The sequence below is a fragment of the Tamandua tetradactyla genome, chromosome 2, assembly GCF_023851605.1.
Source record: "Tamandua tetradactyla isolate mTamTet1 chromosome 2, mTamTet1.pri, whole genome shotgun sequence".
In the NCBI taxonomy this organism is placed as follows: Eukaryota; Metazoa; Chordata; class Mammalia; order Pilosa; family Myrmecophagidae; genus Tamandua; species Tamandua tetradactyla.
The window spans coordinates 99795309-99817859 of NC_135328.1; the positions used below are offsets into that span (position 1 = coordinate 99795309).

Below are 22551 nucleotides of genomic sequence, written 5' to 3' on the forward strand. Positions count from 1 at the left end.
AGTATAATAAATCTTTTGCAAACTAGAGAATCTATTTTTAATCTGAAGTATCTCTTAACTTGACTGTTCTTAAGTTTGAATTTTTGTGTACATGCAGTTTTCTTAAAGCAAGATACTTCTGGAATTTATGGAAATTTAGGTAAATGTACCATAATAATCCAACATAATACTCATCCATTCATTTGCTCATTGAAAACTCTGAAATGATAGCATGTAGCAACAACCACTGTATTGGGTTAAGTGGTGTGCTGGTTTGAGGCTGTTGTGTACCCCAGCAAAATCATGTCTTTTTTCCTTGTACAATCTTGTGGGGGAAGACTTATTATTTGGGTGGGATCTTTTTTATTAAGTTGTTTCCATGGAGACCTGACTCACACAATTGTGGGTGGGGACTTTGATTAGATGGTATGCCGGTTTGAAACTGTTGTGTACTCCAGAAAAGCCATGTTCTTTAATCCTCACTTAATATTGCTGGGTGGTTTTATCCAGGGTATGGACAGATAAGTAAAAAATATGAATAAAAAAATGAATAATAGGGGGATAAAGGATAAAATAAATTGGGTAGATTGAATTACTAGTGGTCAAGGAGAGGTAAGGGTAAGGGGTATGTGATGTGTATGTTTTTTCTTTTTTCTTTTTATTTCTTTTTTTGAAGTGATGCAAATGTTCTAAATATAGTCATGGTGATGAATATACAATTATGTGATTGTAATTGTGAGCCATTGATTTATACCATGTATGGACTGTATGTGTGTAGATTTGTCAATAAAAACATTTTTTCTAATAATAATAATAAAAAGTATTAGCAAAGTGCCTTGAGAGATGGAGAAAAAATATGGAACTATTAAGCTTTACCACCAGGGAAACCCCTGATACTGTCTCAAATATTAGGGACTCCCACCTTTATAGGCCAAGCCCTTGACCTTGAAGCTTGCTCTTGTGAAGTTTATTTAGATAGTGGAGAAGCTAAACCTTCCTATAGTTATGCCTAAGAGTTACTTCCAGAGGACCTCTTTTGTTGCTCAGATGTGGCTTCTCTGTCTTTAAGCCCAATTCTGCAAGTAAAATCATTACCCTCCCCTTACATGGGACATGACATCCAGGGGTAAAAGTCGCCATGACATATGGAATATGACTCCCAAGGATGAGCCTGGCTCTGGCACTGTGTGATTGATAATGCCTTCTTGACCAAAAGGGGGAAAAGAATGGTAACATAATAAGGTATCAGTGGCTGAGAGAGTTCAAATGGAGTAGAGAGGCAATTCTGAAGGCTATTCTTATACAAGCTTCAGCTAGATATTGCTATTTCCATAGTTTGCCAACCCCCAACCAAAACATTCCTGCCAACACTAAAGAACACCCAGGGTTCTATGTGGATTCTACAAAAGTTCCATGCACTATGATTACTTTCCAGAAACCTAAAATCTCCAGATGGGTTCCTAGGTCAGATAAGTCCTGAAATCCAGAGGGGCAGCCTCTCCAGAACATCAGCTAGTCTATCCCCCTATCCCGTATTATCACAGACCTTTCCAACATTAAAAAATTAAAATGGGCTAGCTCAAATAGCCCTAAAGACTGGGGGAAAGAGCAAATGGGAAGGAGGAGTTACAGCAGAGAAGACAGGATTTAACAAATGAGTATGATGGCTGAATCATTATATTGATATTTCTTTTTAGTCTCTACTGTCTTGGAACAGCCAGAAGGAAAAACCTAGACTTGTGGGACTGTAATCCATATCAAACTCTGAAATCTGTTCTCTAACTACTTGTTACAATGTATTTTGAAATTTATTGCTTTTATGTAAATAAGGTACATTTCACAATAAAAAATGTTAAAAAATGAAAAATATTTTTGGGTGGGATCTTTATGAGTAAGTTGTTCCCATGGAGATTTGACCAACCCAATTTATTTGGATGCCTTAGTTTGGATATTTTTATGGGCTTAGAACTGTGAATTTATAATTTAATAAATCTCCTTTATAAAAGCCAACCCATTTCTGGTATATTGCATTCTGGCAGTATTAGCAAACTAAAACAGGAGAGTTGACAATAAGTCCATTAATGCTCATTAATGCCATTCAATTGCTCAAATGAGGTTGGGTTGAATTCCAGGTTGTTTAATATTCTTTTTAGGGGGTGTTCTCGTTTGCTAGCTGCCAGAATGCAACACACCAGAGATGGATTGGCTTTTAATAAAAGGGGATTTATTTTGTTAGTTCTTCAGAGGAAAGGCAGCTAACTTTCCACTGAGGCTCTTTCTTACGTGGAAGGCACAGGATGGTCTCTGCTAGTCTTCTCTCCAGGCCCCTGGGTTCCAACAACTTTCCCCGGGGTGACTTCTTTCTCCATCTCCAAAGGCCTGGGCTGAGCTGCAAGTGCTGAGATGAGGAATGCCAAGCTGCTTAGGCTGTGCTACATTGCGCTCTCTCATTTAAGCACCAGCCAGTTAAGTCAAACGTCACTCATTGCAGCAGACCCGCCTCCTAGCCGACTGCAGATGTAAATCAGCAACAGATGACGTTCACCTACGATTGGCTCATGTCCACAGCAACAGAACTATGTGCCTTCACCTGGCCAAGCTGACAACTGAATCTAACTACCACAGGGGGTAAGTAAAAAAATGAAATAAGCACTCTTTTGGTCTATAAGCAAGCTATCCAATGACTTCTTGAAGGTGGTGCCACGAATAATCCTTTGGGAATCTCCTACTCCTATATCCTTAATCACACAAAAGATGTGATGAATTTGTATTACCACAGAATGTCAAAGTTAATGAGGTGAACTTAAAAACTCTTGGGGAGCTGAATGCTCTCAGGGCCCTAGGCTGAATCTACAGGTAGTCTCTCAGCTTCATACCCTGAAAGGACCTCAGATCCTTCTGCCCTCACATCTTCTCTGCCTGACTTCCTTTTTCAGAGGAAGAAACAGTGAGGCTGAAATTGGAACCAGGCCTTTTGATTCTCGAACTACTCAGCTGATTTGCTGAATGTCTTCGCTATTCCTCTTTCTTAGGTAGGAAAGCTGTATAGAATGGACATATTTTAAGGTTTGAGGGAGGTATTTTGCTTCCTTTCAGAAGGTGTAGAGGCAACCGATGATGGGACATATGGTAAAAAGAACTTCTGTAAGGTAGTTACCCGAACTGCCCCGTTCTGCGGTCAAGAATTTTGCAAACCTACCATTCTTTGACCAAATTTGATAGACCCACCGCCTCCCTCAAGCTCAGCCCTACGACTTCCGGAGGAGTAGGCTGGTGGGGGTAGAAACTACAGATCCCAGCAGCTCTCCCTCGGCTCTCTTTTTTTCTTTTTGTGGCACAATAGAGTCTCCCATTGCATTCTGGGGAGTGTAGTTTCATAACGGTAAAGGCTAGCGTATAGGCTTGAGGGAAGCCGCTCCTCCACTGACCACGCCCCCTCCACTAACCCCGCCCTCTCCATTGACCCCGCCTCCAGTTGCTCAGGAGATGTGGAGACGCCGAACCTTGGTGGGGTGGGTTCTGGGAGAAGGAGAGGTGAGAAGGCTGCCGTTCCAGGGCAGCCATGGAGAGTTTTGACAGCGCCTGCCGGGACAGGTGCAGCAGTCGGCAATATTGGTTTGAACTCGGACCCACGGACTTGTTGGAGCGTAAGGGCTCCCTGACACTCCGCTCCCATCACAAGAAATACTCCAAGCCGGTGTTGGTGTATTCGTGGTGAGCTAGCTCTCCGCAGTTCTCTGATGCTGGGGGCTGGAGGATAGGGTGAAAGGTTCGGCGGGGAGAGGAAAGGAGATCAATAGAAAGGTGACCGAAGTGGGGAGGAGAGAGTAAACAGAAGAGAATTAGGAAATGGGGATAAAGAAGGAAAAAGAACTAAGAGATGGGAAGAGAATAAGACAAGAGAACTAGGAGAGGAGAGAGGAGAGGAAGAACAAGGAACAGACCTGGGAGGAAGTAATAGAGAGGGATGAGAGTGAGAGTTGGGGGAAGCAAGGAGTGGGTGAGACAGGGTAACCTTCAGGAAACAGCTCCCCTTGCACACAAGAGACCTGCTATAGCCAGTTACCTGGCCATTGAGGTCATAGATCCTCCACCTTGGGGAAGGAGTGGGAAGAGGTTTACAGAAGATCACATTTCTGAGAGAAGTACTAACCTAAAGACAGGGCCCATTAAGAGGCCAGAGTCATAGCTGTTCTGATGCATGACCTCTAGGGCTGCCATTTCTTGGGGTTGGGGGTGGCCCACACTAAGCTATTTGAAAGAGGCCCTTAAATATCCCTGAGAATGCTAGGACTTTTCTGGCCAGAGATTGCAAGTTGGAGTCTCTCAATGAGTATAACCAACAGACATAGTTTGTCATGCACAGTGTTTAAAGTTCTTTTTTATAAATGAGTTGCCAACATTTTTTATTTCACATAAAAATCCAAGTTTGCATCTTCTCTTGAAATGTTGAAAGCCCTGGCAGAAGGGGACCTCGTTCTTCCTGGCAAACATGAATGTACCGGAGTTGAGCATTGATTACTAACTCTTGCTCTCTTTCTGGTAACTTCACTTCTATCGATTGTTACTTGGTCCTAGGAGACATTTGATTTACTTCCACTGCTTTAGACTTTAGGGATTAAAATTCACTTAGAGATTATTTTGTTTTATTAAGTATCACAATGATTAAAAGCAAAATCATGATATTTCAGTGGGAGAAAAAGGCAGGGTAGTTTAAAGGCAGTTAGGATTCTTTCCTTTGGGTCAGTCTTCCTGGCTATACTGTGGACAATAAAAACTTTCGGAATATTATAATTTTGCCTTTGAAAGAGATGAATGATTTTGACTGTAGCTCCAAGGTGAAGCCCTACTTGATCCCAGTGATTCATGTAATGTATGTGAGCCCTTTAATTTCTGTCTCTGAAAACTTCCTAAATTGTCCCGCAAGTCTATTCCCCAACTTCTACTTTTCATTTCTGAAACTGGTTCTGCCTATTTCAAACTCATTGTAAGAGATTATACAGATTTGGAACCAAAAGCCACATTAGGAATCTGAAAATCCTCTTTTTGGCTCATTCGGGGCTCACTCAATTCATGGCCCTCAGGCAAAGCTCTTTTACGCTTCTCTTACTCCACAAGGATTTGAGTCCTAATTTAAATCACCACTAGAAATTATTGTTAATGAGAAAGATCTGTCTCAAGGGTGTGGCGCTGTTCTCCCTGTATACCACGGCTTTGAAAAATTGCCTTGTGAATGTCTTAGACATCAAAAACAAAACACAGAAGAACATAAATGAGAAGGAGATGAGAACCCTGGCGAGGGGAGAAGGGTGGTGGAGCTCCTCAAGTCATTCCAGCCAATGCTGGAAGTGTGCTGTAGGGGAAATTAAATACAATCCTACAGTTTTGAGTTGTAGGGGAAATTAAATACAATCCTACAGTTATGTGTTGTGCACCTTTGGTGAAAGAGAGATGGATAAATTGGATTCAGTTAGGTTATTTGTGTAAAACATTTAGCACCATGACTAGCTCATAGTAAGCATTCAATACATGGTAGCTAATATATTTTAGGTAGTATACCATAATGGTTAAAAGCTTGCACTCTATGTTTGAATACAAACTCTGCTGCTATGTAACATGGAAAGTGATTTAATTGCTTGGTGCCCGTTTCTACAATTGTAAAATGGGGGTGATAGGATTATTGTGAAATTAAATGAGGTATAGTGTATGAAACACTTTTTAATGTACAGTGTGGCACATAGCGTAAATATTATTTATATGTTTTAGGATGTAGTCATTGACCTTGAGGAATTTCATAGTTTAGTAAAGGAGAAAAATGTGAATAAATTCAGTAAAATATAATTTATAGAAATTGGAAGCAAGGCTAATAGCAGGGAGTGGTCGTTGTTAATGTGTGTGTGTGCGTGTGTGTGTGTGTGTCTGTGTGGTTTCCATAGAAAGGTTTGGAAGGGAAAATCCGAGCTCCATAGATGGACGAAGGAGAAAGAACAGGCAAGTGCAATGGACTAGTCGTTAAAAGCAGTACCACAGGGATATAGAAATTCTCTATGGTTGGCAAGTAAAATGTGAGAAACACATGCATTCCCCTTAGCTGCTGGAACTGCTGGCATCCTTGCTTTACTTCCATATTCAACCAGTTACTAAGATCTGCCCTAATAAAAATGCATAAAATTCAATTTATATAAAATTCTAAGTGAATGCCATTGGCCATTTGGCTTCCTGCATTTTGATTATATTATTTACTGAATATTGACTTACTTTATGATACATTAAAACTTTTACTGAATTTTAATATATTTTGTTAGAGCTTTTTAAAAATTTTTAATCAATGGACACCTACTATCTATAGCACACCGTCTCGGTGAGCTCTTAACTGAGTATTTGATCAACTAAGCTACTATACCTCATATGCTTGCAAAATAAAATTTGTAACTGGGAGAAATGCTGCCTTACCTCTGCTATGCATATTCAGAACGGTTGGGTATAATGACATGATTAAGCTATACCCAGTACTGTTGTTGGTGGATGTTCTAGCCCAGCACAACCCCAACACCAAAGAACACGCTTGACAGAAGATTGATTACCCATGAGTTTAATTAGGGGCTTATAGATAGGAGGAAGATATTCCCCAATGTGGCCAGTTGGGAGATGAAGGTCTGCACTCTACCCAAAGCTGGGAGAGAAAAGAGAGTGAGAGTGTGCCCAGGGAAAGGCTTATAAAGTTTAACAATCTCACGAGATTTGGTTACAATGGAGTTTCAGGAAATTCTTGTGGGATTTGGTTATTAGGGGAGGAGGAGCCTTTGCATTCTTTGACCTTTAATATTTGTCCTGGTCATGTAGGTGGCTATGTGACTTGCTCTCAAAATAGAAGAGGTGGCAGGGCCAAGACCCTGGGTGCCAAAAGTGGATGTCTCTTGTCCACTACTGGGATGAGGCATCACCAAAGAGCTGTGTTTCCCTTGCAGCTGGAGTGGTAATCCAAGCCCTGTGTCACCCTCATTACATCTCAGAGCTTTTGAGTGAGATGACTTCTCTAGAAATTATCTTTCCCTACTCATTCCTGAAACATTTATGGAGCCAGATCATCAGATAGTTCCATCAGAATTTGTGAGTCGAAAAGAAATTTTCTACTGGACTAATCTCCCACTCATTGGAATAATGGAATACTAGACTCAGAATAATTTAAACTTGCACTTACTAAATTCTCTTGTGTGAGGGTAGTTCTTATATTTTAATTAATTAATGATAATTTAAAGCAAAAAAAAATCATTCAGATCCCTATGGAGATAGTTAATACAGAGTTTAAGGACTCTGGTTAATTTATATAGTTGTAATTTCAAATTACTTGTCTAATTTATGTAGTTGTAATTTCAAATTACTTGTCTTTCCTGCCCAAGCCCAAAATTAAAGAGCCTAGTCATTTTACTCTTTTTTTTTTTCCTCAATTCCCCCCACAATAGGAAAAAAATAACAAAGAGAAAGAGGGAAGAAGGAAGGGAAATAAAATGTGACAATCGTGGGGTAGGCAACCTGAGGGTTCCAAAGATTTATACACAGAATTATTTGGGAGAATTAATTAGAATTAGAGGGGAAAACTAATCGTTCAGTGAAGCTCTTCAGACTTACATTGTATTACACTGTTTGAACAAAGAATTGGTATGTATTTGAGGTACTCTGAATTCAGAGTCAAGGCACCAGGACTTTTAATTTAATGAACTTAAATAGAAAACTGAGTGTCTGTATTTTCTAACTTTCTGTACCATTGTTCCTATTGTCAATTGAGAAATAACTAAGCTGCAGGACAGCAAAGGTATTTATTTAGGGTCCTAGAATTGCAATTAGGGGAACATAGATACAGGTAGCATCACAAATCCTGTGCTATCTTGGCATTTCCAAGAAAGGGTTTTTTTTTTTTTTTTTTTAATTTTTTTATTAACGGAAAGAAAAAAAAAAAAGAAATTGACACAACATTTAGAAATCATACCGTTCTACATATGCACTCAGTAATTCTTAACATCATCACAAAGATGCATGATCATTGTTTCTTAGTACATTTGCATCAGTTTAGAGGAACTAGCAACACAACAGAAAAAGATATAAAATGTTAATATAAAGAAAAGAAATAAAAGTAGTAATAATAGTAAAAAACAACAACAACAAACAAACCAACAAGCAAACAAAAACAAAAAAAACCCTATAGCTCAGATGCAGCTTCATTCAGTGTTTTAACATGATTACTTTACAATTAGGTATTATTGTGCTGTCCATTTTTGAGTTTTTGTATCTAGTCCTGTTGCACAGTCTGTATCCCTTCAGCTTCAATTACCCATTGTCTTACCCTGTTTCTAACTCCTGCTGAACTCTGTTACCAATGACAAGAAAGGGTTTTTAAAGAAAAAGTAGATTAGATATATTGTTTCTGGTTGGTGGATATTTGGGGTACTCAAATTGTTCTTCAGATGAGTTTAGTGAGTTCTTTATCTTGTGGTTTGTTTATGGTATCCAGATGGCCTTGGGTTTTAAGGAACCTTGCTGCTTAAGGCTTTGCATTATTTGGCAGTTTGTGATGTCTGGCTAAGATTTGCATAAGAGTAATGCAGAATGGCTGTCCAACTCCATTTTAAATCTCTTATAGTAAATCTATTTTGTTTTATTTCTTTTTACACCATATTCAATCAACCATTTCCCTGGGGATTAACCTGGAAGTATTGCATCCTTCACATGAGTGAGGACATTTTAGAGTTATGTAGATCTTAGCTATCGGGCAAGCCCATCTCCCCACCTCTCCAACACACACTAAAGGACCAAAGAAAAAGATAAAGAAAAAGCTAAATCCTCTTAGTAACAAAATTTGCTACCTCTTTGCTGGGATCCATAAGGGCTTCCCCTTCTAATAAACCTCTATCCTTCTTCCTCTATTATAGACTCAGATTCACATTGGAAAGCCTACTAACTCTTATTTTGTGCACATTTTGAACAAGTTTGGTTGTGTGGTTTCCATACACAGAACATAGAATTTGAGAGAGAAGAGGATTTAAAGAAGCTTTTGTGGTCAATAGTGAGATGAGAGAAGAACAAGCCTCAGGACAAGGGATGAGAACACAGTGTACACTCAATAAATGTTTCTCAGATAAATGAACAAATGAACATAGAACATAAAAACATAGAAACCCAAAAGGCATTGCAGTCTGGGACCCCATACTGAGACAAAGGATTATAGGATAGCAGAAATCTGTAATAAAGCCATAGTTGATTTTCATAGCCATGATGCTCATGCAATGGAACAGCATTTAAGCATATTTGGTCACTACTATATAAGTAAACGTACAAAAATTCAGTGCAATAGACTTCCATTTTAGAATGGCAAAGAATATAAAAATGGGGGTAAACCTGTATTGTTCTAGTTCATTGCAACACCTACATGACTTACCACTAGGAAGTGACAGGAGCCAGGGAGATTTTGAATTAATATTGGGAGAAATAATATTTATACTTCAAAAATACGCTTTCATTTCTTAATTCATAGTTTAAAAAGTTCTAAATTATAATGTCATGTGACCATTTAAGTTTGATGTCATAGCAGACTAATGACATGGAAATATGTTCACTATCTAGAGGGTAACAGAATTAGAAATTTGCATACTACAATTGAGATACATATATAAAATGTATTTTCTAGAACCAATCCCATAGTTCTCAATTGCTGGTTAATAGAGAAAAGTTCATGCACACCAATTATATTAGTTCCTAAGGCTGCTTTAATAGATCACTGGAAACTGAATGGCTTAAAACAACAGAAATTTATTATATCATAGTTCTGGAGGCTAGAAGTCTGAAATCAAGGTGTTACAGACCATGCTTCCTCTGAAGTCACTAGGAGGAATCTTTACCATGCATCTTTTCTAGCTTCTGGTGTTTGCCAACAATTCTTGGCATCTCTTGGCTTGTGGGCTCAACATTTCAGTCTCTGTCTTCATCTTCACATGGCATTCTCCTCTCCATGTCTCTGTCTCTGTGTCCAAATTTCCTCCTCTTACAAGGACACCAGTTATTGGTTTACAGCCCACCCTAATCCAACGTGACCTCATATTAATTTGGTTACATTTGTGGTGACCCTATTTCCTAATCAGGTCACATTCACAGGGGTTAAGACTTGAACGTATCTTTCTCGGGACACAATTCAACCCAGTACACAAATTAAAGGTATCTGTCTCTTCATTTAAACAGCTTGTTTTAGTTTAAAATAGTCTGTCAGAACAGGGCCCACTCTTTCTAAGTCTCTTCCCCTCTTCTTTTTTCTTTCCCCAATGGCATCTGTGTGTGTGCCAGGGACTGAGGTTATGTGATTTTTGGTGGTCAGGAAGTAAGGTCCTCAGATCTAAGTGTGGGTCCTTGCTCTCCTTGCTCACTGCCTCCTTTCTCCAGCATCTGTCACTGAAGCCTGCTGCTGGTGAATATGTGATCAATCCTATTGTTTGTTGAGGTCCTGGTGTCTGCTTTTACATACTTGGTCCCTCTTTGCTGCTTGCTCACACTACAGATCCCTGTGCGTGTCAGACTTGCCCTCTCCCAGGCCCTGGCTTAGGCAGCCCAGCCCCTAGCATCAGTGATGGGGTTACTTCATTTCTTAAAATGGCAGCCCCATTGAGACTGAACTCAGCTTCTATCCAAATCCCTTTTAGGTAGGCTAAGTGGTCTGCCTTGGTTTGCCAGAATAGTCCAGTTTACTCCTGTTGGCCTGGGAATTATTAAAAACTCCTTTTCACTTTCTAAAGTGTCCTACTTCAAAAATATATTATTAGGTCACCTTACTGGCATATGTGAGAGCTTCTGGTTCTTATTGTTTATAGACGCTTAAGGAATTAGAATATCTTTTATTTCTCCACAATGACTGAGTTTCAAGAAAAATAGCTGCTCAGGATTTAAAAAAAATTTGTCAGTTGGAAGTTAATCAGCAACCCTTTATTTCTCTTCCCAAATGTAGTGCCGCTGATTCATTAGAGCAAAGATTAATTTAAAGGAAGTTCAGAAAACAAAGTACAAAGATTAATATTTGAAAATATAACCTCAGTATGAATACGTTTTTAAAGAGCAGCATATACTGACTTTTGTTTAAAAAAATTATCTATATGGATAAAAAAGAAACTGGAAGAATATTCACCATGTAATACAAGGTATTTATTACTGGCTTGTGGATTTATGAATTATTTGTCCTTCTATTTGCTCCCTGCTTCTTCTAAATTTTCTATTATGAAAGTGCATTATTTTCATAATGAGAGTAAAATAAAATTACTTAAAAGAATTTAACATCATTTTGTACAGCTTTTCGCCTGAAGCAAACATTCTCTAGATGATCTGAATTTAGACACAATACTTTATCTCTCTCAGAGCCTGAGTCACGTTTCATGGTTTGTTATCAGTCTTTTTTATATCTTTTTAATTGCTAGTTTATGTTAGGTAAAAAGGATAATGTTATTCACATTCATTTGGTTTAAATGCCCTTTCATTCTTATCTGTGTACTATAATGGTGGATCCTAGGCCATGGTTATTTTTAATCTAGTCCTATGTCCTTACTTTTCAACATGTGCACATTCCTACAAAAGCTTTGAATGTAGCAGATTTTGGGGGAAAGCATTTTATTTTCTATTTCAGGATGGAATTCAGGAGATGTTATCCTTTTACCCTGACTCCATTTTTCTTTCAATGCTATTCTCTTTTAAGAAATTCAAATCAAAGTCTTTATCTGAAAACCAGTAGTTATAGAATTGTTGAGCTTTGATCTTTCTGTGAAGGTTTGCTAAATCTGACTGGCATTGACCAAAATAAAACAATTTTACTTTTAATTGAAAGATGAACCCTTGTAAGACAGCATATGACCCAGATATTTCCCCATAAGTACACTTGAATTAGAAAAATCAGTGCTATATCCAAGTACCTCTGCCTGAGCCATCCCCCGACCCTTATGAGAATCTCCCACTAGATGATGGGGGCCACCTTACCATAATGTTGATAATGTCTTTCCTTTCATGGAGTGACAATAGTACTTTTTTGCCAAGCTTTTCCATTCTTTAACTCACTATTTCTTTCTAGGTAAGGGTGTAGGGGTTGTGGGAAGTGAGATGAGTAGGTGTTCTAGTTTGCTAGCTGCTGGAATGCAGAATACGAGAAACAGAATGGCTTTTAAAAAGGGGAATTTATTAAGTTGCAGGTTTGCCGTTCTAAGGCTGTGAAAATAACCCAATTAAAGCAAGTCTATAAAAGTGTCCAAATTAAGGCACCAACAAGAGGTTACATTCACTCAAGAAAGGCCAATGAAGTTCAGGGTTTCTCTCTCAACTGGAAAGGCACATGGAGAACATGGTGACATCTGCTAGCTTTCTCTTCAGGCTTCTTGTTTCATGAAGCTCCCCTGCCCCCACAAGGTGTTTTCCCTCTTCATCTCCAAAGGTCTCTGGCTGCATGTGCTCTTGTGGTTCTCCTGCTGCTGCTACTCTTTCCAAAAAATGTTTCCTCTGTTAAAGGATTCCAGTAAACTAATCAAGACCCACCTGAAATGGGTGGAGTCACATCTCCCTCTAGTCAAAGGTTAATACTCACAATTGAGCGAGTCACAGCTCTGTGGAGATAATCTAATCAAATTCCCACCCAAAAATATTGAACAAGGATTAAACAACATGGCTTTTCTTGGGTACACCACAGATTCAAACCGGTACAGTAGGTAAGAAGAATGTGGGATAAGTTTTGAAAAATTCCCCCTTTTAAAAGCCATTCTGTTTCTTGTATTCTGCATTCCAGCAGCTAGCAAACTAGAACATCTACTCATCTCACTTCCTCTGCAGAGATAATCTAATCAAAATTTCCACCCTACAATATTGAATCAGGATTAAACAAAATGTTTGCCCTCACAAAATTGGATTAAGATTAAATCATGGGGAGAAGGTGCCAAGATGGCGGCTTAATAAGATGTGGGATATAGTTCGTCCTCCAGAACAGCTATTAAATAACGAGGAACAGTACAGAACAGCTCCTCGGGCCACGTCAGTGACCGGACACACAGCATACCTCAGTCTGGACCAGCTGGACCAGCTGCAATCCTCTCCAGAACTGTGAGTTCCCCAAGCCACAGCAGCCGTCACCCCTCTCCGGCAGGCTACCTCCCAGAGGGAAAAGGAAAGAGACTTTATCAGCATGGGCTGAGCACAACTAAGCTTCAAGTGTGGAATTAATTCACAAATTCTGACTACTAAAAATAGGCCCCCAGCTCAGGTGAACCTGGTCAAAGTGGAGGTTGCTGATTTTTGCCCCAGCACCAAGGGGGCAGGGCTGACAGAAAAATAAAAAAAGAGAAACAGGTTTTTGTGACTGTGTTTCTACAAAGGCTTGACTGCCTTTGGATACAGCAGTAGGGCTTCTCAGACTGCAACTGCCCAGGCATAGGCAGAAACAAGCTTGTCTGAGAGCTTGTCTGGAGCCTGTGCCTTCCCCAGGGGAGGGGTGAAGCCCAACTCAGGTGGAATCCCTCCCTCAAGGAATTCAGACCCCAGGCTTGGTAATTTGAAGCCATTAAAACAAGCCTACAACCTTTCCTCTGTCTTCACCACGCCCCCAGCAGGGAGAGTCCCCCAAAGTTAAAGGTGCCGCATCATCTTATGCTGGTGGGACCTGTAGGCAGACAAGCTCCACACACTGGAAAGGATAAGAAAAACAGAGACCAGAGACTTCACAGGAAAGTCTTTCAACCTGCTGGGTCTCACCCTCAGGGAAAACTGACGCAGGTGACTCTTTGCTCTTGACAGGAGGCCAGTTTGGTCTGGGAAAATCCAGCAGGGGTCTATAATACCTAAGTATACCCTCCTAAGGGTGGGGGGAAAAGGCACCATACAGGTAGTGCAAGGAGCAAGAAAACAAGAACCGAAAAATTCTCCTCCGTTAAACAAAACCTAAGCTAGTGGTCCAGAATAAGCTGAACTGAATGTCAAAGAACATACAGACAACCAATTCATCCAGCAAGAAAATCCTAGGTAAAAGAAGTGAAAACAGTCCCCAGAATAAACTAATTAAGGTAATTAAATGTCTAGACACCAGAAAAAAGTAACAAATCACACTAGGAAAATTGAAGATATGACCCAGTCAAAGGAACAAACCAACAATTCAAATGAGATACAGTAGTTGAAACAATTAATTCAGAATGTACAAACAGACATGGAAAACCTCATTAAAACTAAATCAATGAATTGAGGGAGGATATAAAGAAGGTAAGAAATGAACAAAAGGAAGAAATTGAAAGTCTGAAAAAACAAATCACAGAACTTATGGTAATGAAAGGCACAGTAGAAGAGATGAAAAAAAAAACCAATGGAAACCAACAATGTCAGCTTTCAAGAGTCAGAAGATAGGATTAGTGAACTGGAGGCTGGAACATCTGATCCAACAAGCAAAAGAAAGTATAGGGGAAAAAATGGAAAAGTATGAGCAGGGACTCAGGGAATTGAATGATAATATGAAGCACACGAATATACATGTTGTGGGTGTCCCAGAAGGAGAAGAGAAGGGAAAAGGAGGAGAAAAACTAATGGAGGAAATTATCACTGAAAATTTCCCAACTCTTATGAAAGACTTAAAATTACAGATGCAAGAAGTGCAGCGTACCCTAAAGAGAATAGATCCAAGTGGACGTACTCCAAGACACTTACTAATCAGAACGTCAGATATCAAAGAGAAAGAGAGAATCTTGAAAGCAGCAATATAAAAGCAATCCATCACATACAAGGGAAGCCCAATAAGACTATGTGTAGATTTCTCAGCAGAAACCATGGAAGTGGGAAGAACTGGAATGATGGCTTCACATGTGAATTCTACCAAACATTCCAGAAAGAATTAGTACCAATCTTGCTCAAACTCTTCAAAAAAATTGAAGAGGAGGGAAAGCTACCTAACTCATTCTACGAAGCCAACATCACCCTCATACCAAAGCCAGACAAAGATATTACAAAAAAAGAAAACTACAGCCTAATCTCTCTAATAAATATAGATGCAACAATCCTCAACAAAATTCTGGCAACTTGAATTCAGCAACGCATTAAAAGAATTATACATCATGGCCAAGTAGGATTCATCCCAGGTATGCAAGGATGGTTCAACATAAGAAAATCAATTAATGTGATACACCATATCCACAAGTCAAAGCAGAAAAAGCACATGATCATTTTGGTTGATGCAGAAAAGGCATTTGACAAAATTCAACATCCTTTCCCGTTGAAAACACTTCAAAGGATAGGAACAGAAGGGAACTTCCTCAAAATGATAAAGGGGCACAAATGAAAATCAGAAAGACAGATAGATGATAAAGACTGAGATGGTATAATCTAGGAATGCCTAGAGTGTATAATGATAGTGACTAAATGTACAAATTTAAAAAATGTTTTTGCATGAGGAAGAACAAAGGAATGTCATTACTGCAGGGTGCTGAAAATAGATGATAATTAATATTTTAAAACTTCAACTTATTTGTGAGACTAAAGCAAAAAAATGTTTATTTGGGTCAAAATTTATATTTTGACTAGTACATTTCCTAATATAACTTATGTAGACAGCTTAATTGAACACCATAAGTACATGGAACCTTGAGTAGGACATGAGATTTTGTGGGTTTGTTCAGAGTGATGCCCTGATAAATCCCAGAGTGATTTAAACAGTGAATCAAAAAATGTTTGCAAAGTCCCCTTTGGAGAATGGTGAGGAAAGGTGAAAATTCAACTTCCCCAAGTTGAATTCTTGATATTCTCACAAGCAGTGTGGAAAACCAAAGCTATAGGCTGAGCCCCCAGTCTTGAGGTGTGTTCATATGAAACTTAACCCCACAGAGGACAGGTCAGGCCTACTTAAAATTAGGCCTAAGTGTCACCCCCAAGAGAACCTCTTTTGTTGCTCAGATGTGGCCTCTCTCTCCAGCCAACACAACAAGCAAACTCACCACCCTCCCCCTGTCTACATGGGACATGACTCCCAGGGGTGTGGACCTTCCTGGCAATGTGGGACAGAAATCCTAGAATGACATGAGACTCAGTATCAAGGCATTGAGAAAACCTTCTCGACCAAAAGAGGGAAGAGAGAAATGAGACAAAATAAAGTGTCAATGGGTGAGAGATTCCAAACAGAGTTGAGAGATTATCCTGGAGGTTATTCTTATGCATTAAATGGATATCACCTTGTTAGTCAAGATGTAATGGAAAGGCTGGAGGGAACTGCCTGAAAGTGTGGAGATGTGTTCCAGTAGCCATGTTTTTTTAAGATGATTGTATAATGATATAGCTTTCACAATGTGACTGTGTGATTGTGAAACCCTTGTGTCTGATGCTTCTTTTATCTACCTTATCAACAGATGAGTAAAGCATATGGAATAAAAATAAATAATAGGGGAACAAATGTTAAAATAAATTTAGATTGAAATGCTAGTGATCAATCAAAGGAAGGGGTAAGAGGTATGGTATGTATGATTTTTTTTCTGAATAGATGTGAATGTTCCAAGAAATGATCATGATGATGAATATGCAACTGTGTGATCATATTGTGAATTACTGATTATATATGTAGAACGAAATGATCAAAAGTTAAGAATGTTTGCATTTGTTTGTTGTTATATTTTTTAAAAAATATAAAAATTAATAAAAACATGGATTAAAAATAAATAATAGGGGGAACAAAATTAAATAAATTTAGATTGAAATGCTAGGGATCAACGAAAGGAAAGTGTAAGAGGTATGGTATGTATGAACTTTTTTCTGTTTTATTTTTATTTCTTTTTCTGAATTGATGCAAATGTTCTAAGAAATGATCATGATGATGAATATACAACTATGTGATAAAAAATTATTGCTCTTTTCTTTCTTTGCTTTGTATGTATGTTATATATTGCAATAAAAATGTTTTAAAAAGATTAAATCATGGCTTTTCTTGGATACATAATAGTTTCAAACTTGCACAGTAGTATATAGAATCACTACTGAATTTTCTCTTCTTCTTTTTTGTTTTGTTTTGTTTTGTTTTTACATGGGCTGGCACTGGGAATCGAACCCGGATCTCTGGCATGGCAGGCGAGAACTCTGCCTGCTGAGCCACCGTGGCCTACCCAACACTACTGAGTTTTGCATATTGATCTTGTACCCCACCATTTTGCTGAATTATTTTACTAGCTCTTGTAGCTTTGTTGTTGATTTTTTGAAACTTTTATACAGGATCATATTATCTACAAATAGTGAAAGTTTTACTTTTTCCTTTCCAACTTGGATGCCTTTTGTTTCTCTGCTTGTCTAACTGCTCTGGCTAGAACTTCCAGTACAATGTTGAATAATATTGGTGACAGTTGGTATCCTTATATTGTTCCAGACATGAATCTCAGATGCTCTATGCATCCTAGAAAAGCATATTCTTAAAGCTAATCCGATCCTGTAGGTGTAGTCCTGTGTAGGTGAGACATTTTACTTAGGTTATTTGTGTTGAGACATGCCCCAGATAGATCTTAATCCCCTCACAGGAATCCTTTATAAGAGGACATAAGACAGTGAGAGGACACATAAAAAACCCTAAGGAAGCTGAGAGAAAGCAGCCAGAAGCTGGAACATGAAACGTGAGAGAGAAGGGAGGGATCAGCAGACATCATCACGTGCCTGGCCATATGACAGAAGAGCTGAGGATTGCTGGTAGCCAGTCTTTGGGGAGAAGGTATTGTCCTATTGATACCTTAATTTGAACATTTTTCACAGCCACAGAACTGTAAATGTTTAAGTTAATAAATCCCCATTGTAAAGTCAACCTATCCCTGGAATATTGAATTTTGTCAGTTTCAGCAAACTGAAACAGAGGAAATTCTTTTAGTGTTTCACCATTGAACATGATGTTAGCTGTAGGCTTTTCATATATGCCCTTTATTATGTTGAGGAAATTTCCTTCTATCTCTCAAGTGTTTTTATCAAGAAAGAATATTGTCAAATGCATTTTCTGCATCAATTGAGATGGTAATGTGTTTTTTCCCCCTTCAATTTGTTAATGTGATGTATTACATTAATTGATTTTTCTCATGTTGAACTACCCTTGCATAACTGGGATAAAACCAACTTAATTAAAGTGTATGATTCTGTTAATGTGCAGTTGGATTTGATTTGCAAGTATTTGTTGAGGATTTTTGCATTTATATTCATTTGAGAAACTGATCTGTAATTTTCTTTTCTTGTAATGTCTTTATCTGGTTTTGGTGTTAGGGTGATATTGGCTTCACAGAATGAGTTGGGTGTGTTCTCTCCTCTTCAATTTTTTGGATGAATTTGAGCAGGATTGGTATTAATTCTTTTTGGAATGATTGGTAAGATTCACATGTGAAGCCATCTGTTCCTAAGCTTTTCTTTGTTGGGAGGTTTTGATGACTGATACAGTCTTTTTCTTGTAATTGGTCTGTTGAGGTCTTCTATTTCTTCTAGAGTCAGTGTAAGTTTTAAGAGTTTGTCAATTTCATCCAAGTTTTCTGATTTGTTGGCATACAGTTGTTCATAATATTATCTTATGACACTTCTTATTTCTTTGGGGTCAATATTAATATTCCCCCTCTTATTTCTGATTTGTTTTAATTCATGTCTTCTCTCTTTTTTTCTTTGTTAGTTTAGTTAAGAGTTTGTCAATTTTATTGATCTTCTCAAAGAACCAACTTTTGGTGTCATTAATTCTTTGTATTTCTTTTTTCAATTTCATTTATTTCTTTCCTTCTGCTTGCTTTGGGATTAGTTTGCTGTTCTTTTTCTAGTTCCTCCAGGTGTGCAGTTATGTCTTTGAGTTTAACTCTTTTTTCTTTTTAAATTTCCCTTTCAGCACTGCCTTTGCTGTATTCCATGAGTTTGCTTTTTTTTTTTTTTTTTTTTTTTTGGTGCATGGTCTGGGAATCTAACCCAGGTCTTCTGTATAGAAGGTGAGCATTCTACAACTGAACCACCCATGCACCTTGTATCCTATAAGTTTTGATATGTTGTGTTCTCACTTCATTTGTTTCAAGATATTTACTGATTTCTTCTTTGACCCACTGATTGTTTAAGAATGTGTTGTTTAACCTCCATATCTTTGTGAATTTTCCAGCTCTCTGCCTTATCATTGTCATTAGAGAAGGTTTTGTATGATTTCAATCTTTCTAAGTTTATGGAGACTTTTTGGTGACCCAACTTTTGGTTTATCCTGGAGAATGACCCATGTGCACATGAGGAGTATGCATATTCTGCTGTTTTGGGGTGTAGTGTTCTCTAAATGTCTCCTTAGGTCTGCTTAATTTATCATTTTACTCCTGTTCTCTGTTTCCTTATTGATATTCTGTCTAGATGTTCTGTTGAAGAGTGTTGTATTGAAGTCTCCAACTATTACTGCAGAGGTGTCTATTTCTCCCTTAAATTTTGCCATGTTTGCCTCATGTATTTGGGGGCATTGGTAAGTGCCTAAATATTATGTTTGTTATTTCTTCTTGGTGGATTGTTCCTGTGCTGGTTTGAGGCTGTTGTGTACCCCAGGAAAGCCATTTTCTTTTTCCTAGTCTAATCTTATGAGAAAGATTTATTGTTTGGGAGGGATCTTTTTTACTAAACTGTTTCCATGGAGATGTAACCTACTCAATTGTGGGTGGGACCTTTTGATTAGGTGGTTTCCATGGAGATGTGTCTCCACCCAGTCACCCACTTACTAGAATCCTTTAAGAGGGAACCATTTTGGAAAAAGCTCAGAGCCAGCACAGACAGAGATGTTTGGAGATGCAGAAAGAAAACGCCCCTGGGGAAGCTGCTTGAAACCAGAAGCCAAAGGACCAGGAGGTGCCTGTATGTGGTACTGTTGACTTTCTAGCTTCAGAGCTCTAACTCGGAGCCTCAGGTGATAACTCTACTTTTTAATTTCTAGAAGAGTCAGAATACAATTGAACAAGAAAAGACATTTCATAATAATAAACATGCAAAACATAAAGTGGGACAAAAACAACATAGAGAGGGAAAACATGTGCCTTCCTAGCTGACAGAGGTGTTCCAGATGCCATCGACCTTTCTTGAGCCAAAGTATCTTTCTCTGGATGCCTTGGTTTGGACATTTTTATGACCTTAGAGCTGTAAATTTGTTAAATTTAATAAATACCCTTTATAAAAGCCATTCCATTTCTGGTACTTTGCATTCTGGCAGCATTAGCAAACTTAACAGTCCCTTTTATTAATATATATTTTATTAATGTATAGTGTGCTTATTTTTCTCATGATGGCCTTTGACTTAAAGTCTATTTTGTTTGATATTAGTATACTCCAGCTCTATTTTGGTCACTGTTTGCATGGAATATCTTTTTCCAACCTTTGTTTGATATTAGTATACTCCAGCTCTATTTTGGTCACTGTTTGCATGGAATATCTTTTTCCAACCTTTCACCTTCAACCTATTTGTGTCTTTTTGTCTAAGGTTTTTGTAAACAGCATATAGTTGGATCATACTTTTTTTTTTTATTGCTTCTGCCAATCTGTGTCTTTTGATTGGGAGAGTTTAATAACATTCTTTGTTATTACTCTATGGTAGTAGTTCAACCATTTTGTCCTTTGGTTTTTATATGTCATATCTTTTTTTTTTGTCTCTCTTTCCCTTTATTGCAAACTTCTTTTCTGTATAGTTTATCTTTTCTGATGTATCAGACCGATCCCCTTCTCATTTCTGTTTCTGTATCTATCTATATCTTTGTGGTTATCCTGGGGTTTATATAAAATAACCTACAGATATGGAAGCAGAAACTGTATGCTCTTAGAGCTAAGTTGGTATCTTTTTAAATTATTAAGTTAGCTTAAAGAGCATACACAATCTCTGCTCCCATATCTGTTTTCCCTCTCTATGTTGTTTTTGTCCCACTTTATGTTTTGCATGTTTACTATTATGAAATGTCTTTTCTTGTTCAATTGTATTCTGACTCTTCTAGAAATTAAAAAGTAGAGTTATCACCTGAGGCTCAGAGTTAGAGCTCTGAAGCTAGAAAGTCAACAGTACCACATACAGAAACTGTTTAAAAAGCTGACAAAGTGATCAGACATTGAGTAGATATATGAATGAAGCTGATCTGGATAGGACTACAGTATATATCAGAGGACTGGGTAAAGGATTATATTGTCCATAATTTAAAGGTTCAAATTCTATGTGAGACTAAAGGAAGAGATGTTTATTTGTTACAAAATTTATATTTTGGGTAGTGCATTTCCTAATTTAACTTGTATGGTCAGTTTAGTTGAACACCATAAGTACACGGAATCTTGAATAGGGCATGAGATTTTGTTGGTTTGTCCAAGTTAGTGTGCTGCACTGATAAATCCCAGACTGATTTGGATGGTGAATAGAGTAGTATTTGCAAAGTCCCCTTGGAGGAATGGGGAAAAAGGGGGAAATATTTGACTTCCCCATTTGGAGAATTTCTGATATTCTGACAAGCAGGGGGGACAACCAAATCAATAGGCTGAGCCCTTGATCTTGGAGTTTACCCCTTTGAAACTTATTCCTGCACAGGATAGACCAAGCCTACTTAAAATTAAGCCTAAGAGTCACCCCAGAGAACTTCTTTTGTTGCTCAGATGTGGCCTCTCTCTTTAAGCTGATATGGCAAATGAACTCACTGCCCTTCCCCTCTATGTGGAACATGACTCACAGGGATATAAATCTTTCTGGCAATGTGGGACAGAAGTCCCAGGATGAGCCAAGGTCTGGCATCAAGGGGTTGAGAAAACCTTCTTGACCAAAAGGGGGAAGAGAAAAATGAGAAAAAATAAAGTGTCAGTGGCTGAGAGATTTCAAACAGAGATGAGACGTTATCCTGGAGGTTATTATTATGCATTATATAGATATCCCTTTTTAGTTTATGATACTGGAGTGGCTAGAGGGAAGTACCTGAAACTTTAGAGTTATGCTCCAGTAGCCTTGTTTCTTGAAGATGATTATATAATGATATAGCTTTTACAATGTGCCTTTGTGATTGTGTAAACCTTGAGCCTGATGCTCCTTTTATCTAGGGTATGGACAGATGAGTACAATAAATGGATAAAAAATAAACAAATAATAGGGGGGACAAAGGTTAATATAAATTGGGTAGGTGGAAATACTAGTAATTAATGAGAGGGAGGGATAAATGGTATGGTATATATGAGTTTTTTCTTTTTTCTTTCTTTTTCTGGAGTGATCATGGTGATAAATACAACTATGTGGTGGGATTGTGAGCCATTGACTGTACACCATATATGAAATGTTTGTATGTTAAGAATGTTTGTAAAAAAAAAGTAGAATTGTATATTGAAGATATAATACTTTGGATTTTGCATTTACCATTTTAGTTGTCCTTTCTGATAATCTTCATTTCTTCACACTACTCAAAGTCACTCTTTCCAGTCTTTTCCTTTCAACCTGTGGAACTTTAGTAATTCTGGTTGGGCAGCCTTTTGTTGATGAACTTTGATTTTCTGTTTATCTGTGAATATTAAAAACTCTCCTTCATTTTTTTTTTGTCTTTCAGATTTCTTTTATTAGAATAGTTGTAG

The 22551-nt window shown here is 38.0% G+C and overlaps 1 protein-coding gene across 11 annotated transcripts in view; it reads left to right on the forward strand.

Moving 5' to 3' along the window:
- Positions 1–22551, forward strand: part of CFAP95 (cilia and flagella associated protein 95) — a 218905-nt gene that overhangs the window by 87437 nt on the left and 108917 nt on the right. Inside the window, exon 1 of one of the 11 annotated variants that reach the window (XM_077148403.1) lies at positions 2518–2607. The exons of 8 other annotated variants lie outside the window; for them this stretch is intronic. In XM_077148403.1, coding sequence (XP_077004518.1) covers positions 2558–2607 — 50 coding nt within the window. In that variant the 5' untranslated portion in view covers positions 2518–2557. Of the gene's footprint in view, positions 1–2517; positions 2608–3459; positions 3694–22551 lie in introns of those variants that run through there. 2 more of the 11 variants (XM_077148399.1, XM_077148408.1) reach the window with 2 other exon arrangements.